A 10,904-nucleotide genomic window follows, 5' to 3' on the forward strand; every position below is an offset into this window, starting at 1 on the left:
ATCCTGCCTGTCACAGCATAGGCCAACTCATACACACAGACACAAACACACACACACACACACACACACACACACAGAGTGACCTATTGTTCCATCATCCTCAATAGCCGCTGTGCTCAGGAGGCCCTGAACCCTGAGGATGAGGTGGATGAGTTTCTTGGTCGGGCCATCGACGCTCGCAGCATCGACCAGCTGAGGAAGGATCACGTTAAGAAGTTCCTCCTCACCTTTCAGGCCGCCGACCTCGAGGAAAAGGTTGCTATTTAATTAGTGTTGGTTCAAAAATCACTAAAATTCCCTGTCAAATAACTGAATTGATAAATTCCTCCGTAATAATTGAGCTACAAGGAAACTTATTTGTCATTGATTTTCTATTTTCAGTACTCCAAAAAGGTTGATGATCGTTTTGGGGGATATGTGGCCTGCACACTCCTTGTTTTCTGTTGCATTTGTTTCATTCAGATTATCATTTTCCCAAAGTAAGTATCTCTTTCTGATAAGTTCCCTTTCTCAGTTATACTGCATTGTGGGCAGGAAATGTGCTCTTGATTAGTGTATGAGGAGTTAATGAGAGTTTTACATCCTAATGAGCCTGTTTTCTTCTCTTCCACAGAACAACACTTATGCTCGGTCTTTACATCAGCATTTTCATCATCCTCACCAACATCCTCTTCATCTGTGCCATCTACTCCTGCATCAAAGTGAGAAACAAAGGCCATCTCCTCAATATGATTTCTCAAGCAGATGTCTTCAGATAAGAGTCATTATCATGTATCTTTAGCCAGCACCACTAATGGTATTAACTCTCTGTTATCTCATCTTCTCCTTGCTGTCTGTATTCAAGCTCTTCCCAGCTGCCTTGCAGACTGTAACCAAGAAAATAGTCCAGTCTCGTGCAAACAGCACACTGGTGGGCGTCTTCACCATCCTCCTCCTCTTCATTTCCTCCTTTGCTAACATGGTAGGGGCCGCAGCTCTTCATTATGTAATTGTGTTTCATAAAACAGTTGTGACTTGATGTTTCACGTCGTCCCCCACAATGACATCAGGGAAGGGGCTATGAATCTGCCTCACTTCCATTTGCCTGTCCTTCCATTAATCACTTCATCTCAGATTTTCAAAAGGTCCCTGAGATTCTGCACCATGCTGTCATTGTTAAAATTAGACCAGTTTGCCTGAAGGGGGGGAGCTATAATTAGTCACTGTGGCAGATGGGGTTCTCGAAATAAGCCTATTCTTAACTATCAACCTTCCTTTTCCATGTTCACCAACATTATGTAGATCTATTTAGCATTGTGTTTGTGTTTGGGTAGATTAAAACCAGTTTCATGCCAGCACAACTATATATCCTATACAAATGCCATGATCTAGAAAAGTCATTAAAAGATTTGTATCAAATGTGAATTATGAAACCTGCATCCATCAAACATCAATATCAAATTTACATTTTTACAAAACTGTCACCCACAGAAGCTATGCTATGACTACGGTTTAGAAAAGATGATGTACAATGTCACCGTTATATTATATGAAATTGAATACCTTTCTTATGGTTCAGAAATATCGTTTACGCTAAATTGGGGTCATTTGATATGTCAAAACATTTAAAATGACCAAATATGACATATTTCTAGGATGAACATGGTCTGATTACATAGTTTGCTGACTAATGGTAGGTCTTTTTCAAGTTTCAAGTTTTTATTGTCACATCCCCTTTTATACAAGTATAATCGGTTTGTGAAATTCTTATGTGCAAAACACCCGACAGCAGTAGCAGACTAAAAAAAGAATAAGAATGAGAATAAACTATACGATATCCACAAAAAAAAGAAGAAAGTATTAACAATATATATATATAAAACAATGTAATATAATATACATCATGACAATATATATATATAAAACAATGTAATAAAATATACACTTTTTTGAGACAATATATATATATATATATGTATATACATACAATATATATATACAATATATATATATATAAAACAATGTAATAAAATATACACCATGGCCATAGATATTCACAGAATATGTTCTGGTGTGTAGTGTTAATGAGGGTCTCAGTCCTTGTTCAGCAGCCTGATGGCCTGACTGAAGAAGCTGTCCCTCAGTCTGTTTGTGCGGCACTTGATACTGCGGTATCGCCTGCCTGACGGTAGAAGGGTGAACAGTTTGTGGCCGGGGTGGTTATTGTCTTTCATCATCCGCTTGGCCCTGGCCACGCACCGCTTGGTGTATATGTCCAGGATGGAGGAAGCTCACCTCCAACGATGTACTGTGCCGACCGCACCACCCTCTGTAGTGCCCTACGCTCCAGGGCGGTGCAGTTCCCGTACCAGACGGTGATGCAACCTGTCAGAACACTCTCGATGGTACTGGTGTAGAATGTTCTGAGGATGCGGGGCCATGTTGAATTTCCTCAGTCGCCTAAGGAAATACAGGCGTTGTTGGGCCCTTTTCACCACGTGAGTGGTGTGCGTGGTCCATGTGAGGTCCTCGGAGATGTGCACGCCGAGGAACTTGAAGCTGCTGACCCTCTCTACTGCAACTCCGTCTATGGAGATGAGGGTGTGCTCTCCTCCGCTTCCTGTAGTCCACGATCAGCTCCTTGGTCTTCTTGACGTTGAGGACGAGGCTGTTCTCCTGGCACCACTGTACCAGTGATCCAACCTCCTCCCTGTAGGCTGTCTCGTCGTCGCCGGTGATCAGCCCCAACACTGTTGTGTCGTCAGCAAACTTGATGATGACGTTGGAGCTGTGCATGGCCGTGCAGTCGTGGGTGTACAGGGAGTAGAGAGAGGGCTCAACACGCATCCCTGAGGGGCTCCCGTGTTGAGGGTCAGCGGCTCTGAGGTGGTACTGCCCATCCTCACCACCTGGCGGCGGCCCGACAGGAAGTCCAGTATCCAGCTGCACATGGTAGAGTGCAGGCCTAGACCTCTGAGCTTGGTGTCGAGCTTGGCGGGAACAATAGTGTTGAACGCTGAGCTGTAGTCCACAACCAGCATTCGCACACAACAGTTCCTCCTCCAGGTGGGAAAGGGCGGTGTGAAGTGCCATGGCAATTGCATCGTCGGTGGATCTGTTTTGACGATATGCAAATTGCCATGGGTCCAGCGTGGCAGGCAACATGGAACAAATGAAGTCCTTGACCAACCTCTCAAGCATTTACTGACAATCGAGGTGAGGGCTACGGGTCTCCAGTCATTCAGGCAGGTTACCTTGGGGTGTTTGGGGACAGGCACAATGGTGGACATCTTGAAGCTCTCAGGAACAACAGCCTGGGACAGGGAGAGGTTGAAGATGTCTGCGAAGACTCCTGCCAACTGGTCTGCACATGCTCTGAGGGCGCGCCCGGGATGTGGTCGGGACCTGCCGCCTTCCGGATGTCCACCCGCTTGAAGGCTCTGCGCACGTCAGCCTCTGAGATGATCAGCAGGCTGGTCTCCTCAGGCAGCGCTGCCTTCGGCGGGCTGCCGTTCACGTCGAACCGAGCAAAGAATGTATTTAGCTCGCCTGGGAGGGAGGTAGAGGAGTTCTCTTCACCGCTGGTTCTCCCTCTGAAGTCCGTGATTGTCTGTAGCCCTTCCACACACCTCTCACGTCATGGCTCTTGAGCTTTTCCTCCACCTTGTTCCTGAACTCCCGCTGGCAGAGCCGATGGTCTTACGGAGGTCGAGCGGCTCTTTGTATTCCGCCATATTCCCGAGTCAAAGGCGGTGTTACGCGCGCGGAGTGCAGCGAACATCGCCATTTATCCACGGTTTCTGTTTGGGATAACCGAACCGACTTGGTAGGAACAACGTCATCTATGCATTTCTTGATGAACCCGGTGACTGAGGACGCGTACTCACTGACGTTGTTGTCCGACGCGACCCTGAACACATCCCAGTCAGCACGCTCAAAACAGTCCTGTAGCATAGACTCCGATTGGTCCGACCAGCGTTGCACTTCCTTCACAGCGATTGGTTGCTGCTTCAGCCTCTGCCTGTAGGCGGGGAGTAGTTGGATGGAGCGGTGGTCCGATTTGCCGAACGGTGGGCGGAGGAGGGCTTTGTATCCATCCCGGAAGGGAGTGTAGCAGTGGTCGAGAATCCGCTCCCCCCGCGTGTTGCTTGTTATGTGTTGGTAGAACTTCGGGAGAACTTTCTTCAGGTTCGCTTTGTTGAAGTCCCCCGCCACAATGAAAGCAGCCTCGGGGTGTGCCGACTCCTGCTCGCTGATCGCCCCGTAGAGTTCCTTCAGCGCTATGTCCGTGTTAGCTTGAGGCGGGATGTACACAGCAGTTACGGTGACTGCTGTAAACTCCCGCGGTAGCCAGAATGGTCGACACATGAGCATTAGGTACTCCAGGTCCGGGGAACAGAACGACTTGAGAGTATGTACATGACTTTGGTTGCACCAAGATCTGTTTATCATGAGACATACCCCCCCTCCACGATCTTTACCAGAGAGAGTCTTTGTTCTTTGGTCTTAGGCTGTTCTTATAATTGAAAGATTAAAGACTATGTTTTTTTAAAATTATTATTATTTACGCACTAGTTTGTTCACCAGTGAGCACTAACAACCATTTTTTAAATGTAGAATGTGCAAAATAAAAATGTTACCTACATTCTAACCAACAGCATAGCATCTAAAAGATGTTGATGTTATGTGCAGATTCAACGTTATCAGATTTTCTTTACACTCTCAAACATTGCTGTTACCAGTGCCCTTATGAACCCTGGACCCGTCGGGCTCTACTCTCATTCAATCGGGACAAAATACAGTTCTGAAATGTTTTATAATTGCGGCTTCCTGTTTTCAGCATTACATGTGTAATGCTTGCTGTTTCACCTGTAATGGCTGGCAGTTAAATGACAGACTGTGTTGTCCTCTCCTGCCAGTTTACCTGCAGCAGAGAAAATCTGGAGGACTGCGTGGCCAACGAGCTGAACACAACGGTAACTCTCTGCCTGCTGCACAACCTGACCAGGACAGCGGAGGACGGGTTGACTCTGTGTTCGAGCCAGACCATGCCCTGCCATTTCCCAGAGGTCAGTCCCGTAACATTTTAGCGTGTGTGTGTGTGTTCAGACAAATGCCTATGAGCATATTTCTGTGTGCATGAAAAGTGTGTTTGAATATTCCTCTAACCTTCCTCTTCTTCCCTGGCTGTCTCCTCTCTGCTGCAGTATTTCAGCTACAGTGTACTGCTGACCCTGCTGGCCTGCTCTGTGTTCCTCCACATCAGCAGCATAGGGAAGCTGGCTCTGATGCTGCTCATCCAATTCACTTTCCTCCTGCTGGTGGAGTGGCCTCAGGTGGCCTTGTTTGACAACGCAGACCTTCTGGTCATTGCCAACACCCTGTGAGTCCCCTGCTCGGAACACACGCGTACACAATCGCGTACGGTACGCTCACTCTTTCCCAATTGTCAAACAGAATAGTTCAGCTTCAGTGTCACAATACTGTGGTTTAGTTTGGACATGGCCTACTTTGACACAATAAGGTTGAGATTGTAAAAGACCTACTTTGTCATGTACCAGTTGGGCTCTATTCCTATTTTTGTATATGTTCTACATTTTTTTCCTCAGGCAATTATCACCTGTTAATGATTCCCTACAACAGTAAGTTGTATTCTTCTTATTTTGGACCGCCTATTTTCAGTGACTAAGATGCTTCGTTGACATGACTTTCTGTTGTCTTTCCTAGGCCTGGTTTCAATGAAACTGCAGAGCAGTGGTGAGTCGCTTTCATTTGACCGATGTTTTAGCAGATGTCAGGTTACATACATTTTACTTCAATTCAAGACATGCATGTCTCTTGTCAACCCCTCTTTTTCTCCTTAGCCTGGAGAGTGTGACCAAGGTATCCTTAAAGGTCATGACCCCTGTTATCCTGACGGTGTTTGTTCTGGCTCTCTACTTGCACGGCCAGCAGGTGGAGTCCACCGCACGCCTTGACTTCCTCTGGAAGCTTCAGGTAAATTAAATGAAAACTTAAAACAACATTTTTTTCGATGCATCACAGAAACAAAACTGAATCTACCCAAAGTCCTTTTTTCAGGGCAGACATTTTGACTGGTAATAACATGAACAATGGCTCCATTCTCTTCGATTGTCCCAGTAAGTCAGGACTGTGAGACACTGAGCCAGCATCCACAAGACCAGGACGCTGCAAGCACTTCAATGGAATCCAGTCATCCTTCATGCTCTGTTTCACACTTGTGCTTTTCCTACTGTGACATGTCAAACTATCTTGCATGATAAAGACATATAGCAACTCATGACTTAAGAATCTAGTCACATGACAATGAGACTAAGCAACCACAACTCTTGCCATCCCTCTTCAGGCCACTGAAGAGAAGGAAGAGATGGAGGAGCTGCAGGCGTACAACCGGCGCCTGCTCCACAACATCCTGCCCAAGGATGTAGCCGCCCACTTTCTTGCACGGGAGCGTCGGAACGACGAGTTGTACTACCAGTCGTGTGAGTGCGTTGCTGTCATGTTTGCCTCCATCAGCAACTTCTCTGAGTTTTACGTGGAGCTGGAGGCGAACAACGAGGGAGTGGAGTGTCTCAGGCTGCTCAATGAGATCATCGCCGATTTTGACGAGGTGAGAAGAGCCGGAAGTATGAGTAAAAAGATGAATGCACAATGAATCTGTGTTGTTCTGCCACTACAACACGTTTGTGTTCCTTGTCTCTAGATTATCAGTGAGGATAAGTTTCGTCAACTGGAGAAAATCAAGACCATCGGCTCCACCTACATGGCAGCCTCTGGTCTTAACGACTCCACCTACGACAAAAAGGGCCGTTCACACATCCTGGCTCTGGCCGACTACGCCATGAGGCTAAGGGAGCAGATGAAATACATCAACGAGCACTCCTTCAACAACTTCCAGATGAAGATAGGTCAGTCTGGAAGGAAGCTATAAATAGGCTTTAAACATTATCTGATATGTCTACTTTGGCATTTGTTTAAAACAAATCCCTTTTTTGGGCAAAGCAGAACCACAGTTATCTACTTCCTTAGAAACAGCTTAATAATTGAGTTAATATGGTGTAGTTAGCATGATGTAACACGGCCAGGTGATTTGTTCTCAGGGTTGAACATGGGGCCGGTGGTAGCGGGGGTGATTGGAGCCAAGAAACCCCAGTATGACATCTGGGGGAACACAGTCAATGTGGCCAGCCGAATGGACAGCACAGGAGTACCAGACTGCATCCAGGTATACACCTGAACGCCTCTCAGCACGACCTCAGCTCTTTGTAACGTCATGCTCACAGGAAGCATGTTGCAGTTATTATGAACTAAAGTAGGCCAATGCAGAATATCAATCCCTTTACTGATGAAATTAGTCATTATGCTGTTGTCAGTCAACATGAACGTGTGCAGACATCTTTCCTCAAACCGAGAGATGCTTGTCACTCTGAGCATGTACATTTGAAAGCAGTGGTTTTGGTATCTGCAAGGGACGACGTCATTTGATTATATTATACACTATTATATTATATTCCGTACAAACGTTTCATAGAAGATACCAGTTCTCCAGAATTAAGTTCATACATCTGTTCTGCAGAAGTGCCCTTGAGCAAGAATCCCGGTCAGTACCGAACATGCTGTTCTCTAGAAGAAGTATCGCCCTAATATCCTTCTGAAGGAGAGCATTATTCTATTCTTAAAGTCTTAAACGGAGAACTCAAAACAGCCATTGTGTGTCCCTCAGATGAGCACTGTCAGCCAGGTTTGGTACGTTATATATTATTTCTAATTCATCGATATACAGTTGATCTTCACACTTTTTTTTAAATGTGGGAAGAACACCAGTTTCGCAAAGAGCTGTAATAGGTTGTTTTTTTGCCCCAAATTAAATCCATAATTTGGCTGCTCCAAAGATTGCACTCAGAAGTTCAGAACAATGCTGCCATCTGTTGAACAGTATTAGCTACTGCAAATATAATTGCCTTTTATAATACACAGTATATAAATAACAGGGCTGCAACTAGTTCACATTTTGATTGTCAATAATTATGTGGATTGTTTAGACTATAAGGGATAAGAAAAATAAAGATAATAAAAAAGATGATTTTCTGTCGATTGGCAATTTTTGTTCAGCCCTAGTAGATAAATAGATCTGTTTGTCTAAGAAATGTATTATTATTAAAACCTTTTATCGACACCTGATCGTCGCGGTCACATGAGGCAGATTATTTCATGTGAAACTGTGACTGCTGGTGTTTCTCTTGGGAACAGTTTTGAGTCTCACATTCTGGGTGTCAAATGTCCGTGTCCTCTCTTAGGTGACCACAGACTTATACCACGTACTGGTCAACAACGGATACCAGCTGGACTGTCGAGGTGTTGTCAAGGTGAAGGGGAAGGGGGAGATGACCACTTACTTCCTCACCAGCGGTCCTCCGGTCAGTTAACGGCAGGCAGGCCGACCGCAGCGTGACAAGACAGAGACTGCAAAGAGACCGAGTGGTCAGCTCGCCATGAGCACCGAAGCCCGGTGCGAACACACCGGGGACAGAAGTCGCTCAATGGAGACGAGCTCGCCCCGTCTGTATTTGGTCACGTACTCAGATGCACATGTAGGACGTAGTTCATGTTCCAAGGCTTCCCCCCTCAAGCTGCTCGAGAGATCTCAAAGCCCAGTTGCCTTAGGACGGAAGCGACTTTGCTTGTGTTTATAAGCAATAGTACTTAGTATTTCATCTGGACTCGTTATTTATTTTGGTGCGGATGGATTTTTGTGATGACCTTGTACAAAAAAATATATATATATATATATATATATATATATACAGTACACACACACACAAAAAAAGATGTTACTTAAAAGAAAATATGCAAGGACAACATCAAGGATGAAAATGACCAAAGAACAAATGTTTGATATAAAAGAAAAACACACTAATGATTCTGTTAAAGAGTACAGTAAACTGAAGTAATTTATTCTTCTTTGGACAGCAAAGGCCACGGTACCATCGCTGTCGTTGACAGGGACGAACACTTTCTATTATTGTTGTGAACTTATTCATGAAGGAGAACACACGCACACAATCGCAGATAGAAAACACTCATAATAACCTTGGCTTGGACTTCTGTGTTTCTTATCAGGGCCTTCTTTGTTTCTTTTAGCCTGTCATCAGCCACAGTCTGGACACGGGGCGGTTTGTGGTTTACTGAAATGTGCGATCGATTACTCGCTCCCCGCAATGTACTTTTGGTTCAAGCCAAAAACAAGAAGTATGAAATGAAGGAAGAGCAGTTGCATTAGTATCCTGGTACTGAAGAGAGATTCTGAAACTGTTATGAAACTGCGTGTGGGTGTGTATATGTGTGTATATGTGTGTGCGTGCTCGCGCGTCTGTGTGTGTGTGTGTGTGTGTGTGTGGCTAAATGCTGATCTTTATCTAGGGGCATACTGTAACTTTTCACTGTGAGGTTTTTATGATACTGTATGACGATGCTTTCTTGCCAAACTGGTTGCTGCAAGGCATGTTTTATATTATTCCTCAAAGTTTGTTCATTCCTGATTTCTCTTGTCAAAACAATAATTTTAAGAGAATTGTTCTACTTCGCCTTTTACTGGTCTATGATTTCACTCCAACCTAAATAAGCAAAAACATATGAAACATTTATTTTGGATTGTGTTACAAGTGTGAACGTAAGGTGGTTCCCTGGCGGCTTCGAGATGAACTGAATGCAGGAGTTCTCTGTGCTCACAAGTATTCCCTTGAGATTATGCAGTTCCAAGATTAGCATACTTCATGGGTGAATATTCACAACTTTACACAACAGTATTTGACCCCATCTGGTTATATTTGGCACATGGAGGCTTGTAACCCCCTAAATTAGTCTTTTGAAACAATAATCATATGAATGTATGTAATAATTGCTATCTTTGTCCACAGTGAAACTATACTTCTGAAGAAACACACTACACATGGCCTTTACATTGTACTAGACCAAATTTATTGGATGACACATTTGCTGAAAAGTGAACTGCATTTTATATTTAGACAAGCGTTACTCCTGTTGTAGAAATGCTCACTTTTTGGTCTGAGCCAAAAAATGAGCCTTCATCGGCTACAAAAAACATTCTCGCTTTTTTTCTGTCCTTAAAATGAAAGGTCAACTAAACATTTGCATTTTCCTTTAAAAAGTGTCAGAGTTTAAGAAATAGTGCAATGATTGATTTGATTAATTTACCTTTGAACAATAAATTAATAAATTTCTGTTTTTGCATTGATTGTGTTTATTGTTTTGTATTTCTATTGAGGCTCTTCCATCAATCAGCAGTCTGCAATCAAGATTTCTCCCTGTGCCAGTAACCTGAGAGACGCCTCCTTCTCCTTTTCTGCATAAATCCGTCTTGAGTTTCAAGAGGGTGGTACAGGAGAGAGTATTTAATTGCGTGTACATGAATAATGAATTTCTGTTGAGGTAATGGGAATGTCCACTCACAGCACTATGCTGAACATTAATTAAGCGACATAAATTTCTCCTAATCCCTGATGAAAAAGCACTAGTGCTACTATAATAGGCTCAAGATACAGGGACGTGTAAAGTGTGTACTACATTGTTATATGCTTTTTTCTTTTCTCATATAAATCCTACAGGCGTTATCATTTTAATATGAAATCACATTTTTACCCAAATGTATGTTTTTGTATGTGTTTAGATTTTGTAACTAAGATAATTAATTTCGATTTTGTTTTATTTAATCGAGTTTTGAGTTTCTTCTCCCGCATGTGATACATATTGATTACTATTTCGATCACCGGAGCCATGTGCTCCGTTTTCGATTAAAAAGTCGCCTTTAGCGGAAATACCCCGCGCGGCCAGCAGGGGGCGCGGCCAGCAGGGGGCGCGCTCCCGCGAATCACTTCAACAAATGG

At 44.1% G+C, this 10,904-nt stretch overlaps 1 protein-coding gene across 3 annotated transcripts in view; it reads left to right on the forward strand.

Annotated features, from left to right (window-relative positions):
* LOC130199141 (adenylate cyclase type 6-like) overlaps nt 1–10,834 on the forward strand; it is a 34,896-nt gene extending 24,062 nt beyond the window's left edge. For 2 of the 3 annotated variants that reach the window (XM_056422388.1, XM_056422389.1), the window contains 14 exons: nt 108–255; nt 382–479; nt 614–701; nt 845–961; nt 4,899–5,048; nt 5,187–5,362; nt 5,589–5,621; nt 5,707–5,736; nt 5,844–5,976; nt 6,347–6,610; nt 6,704–6,908; nt 7,101–7,225; nt 8,298–8,366; nt 10,303–10,834. In XM_056422388.1, the coding sequence (XP_056278363.1) occupies nt 108–255; nt 382–479; nt 614–701; nt 845–961; nt 4,899–5,048; nt 5,187–5,362; nt 5,589–5,621; nt 5,707–5,736; nt 5,844–5,976; nt 6,347–6,610; nt 6,704–6,908; nt 7,101–7,225; nt 8,298–8,366; nt 10,303–10,371 (1,705 nt within the window). In that variant the 3' untranslated portion in view covers nt 10,372–10,834. Of the gene's footprint in view, nt 1–107; nt 256–381; nt 480–613; nt 702–844; nt 962–4,898; nt 5,049–5,186; nt 5,363–5,588; nt 5,622–5,706; nt 5,737–5,843; nt 5,977–6,346; nt 6,611–6,703; nt 6,909–7,100; nt 7,226–8,297; nt 10,242–10,302 lie in introns of those variants that run through there. The other variant, XM_056422390.1, reaches the window with a different exon arrangement.
* The last annotated feature ends 70 nt before the right edge of the window (nt 10,835–10,904 follow it).

Source organism: Pseudoliparis swirei, chromosome 9 (genome assembly GCF_029220125.1).
Source record: "Pseudoliparis swirei isolate HS2019 ecotype Mariana Trench chromosome 9, NWPU_hadal_v1, whole genome shotgun sequence".
Lineage (NCBI taxonomy): Eukaryota > Metazoa > Chordata > Actinopteri > Perciformes > Liparidae > Pseudoliparis > Pseudoliparis swirei.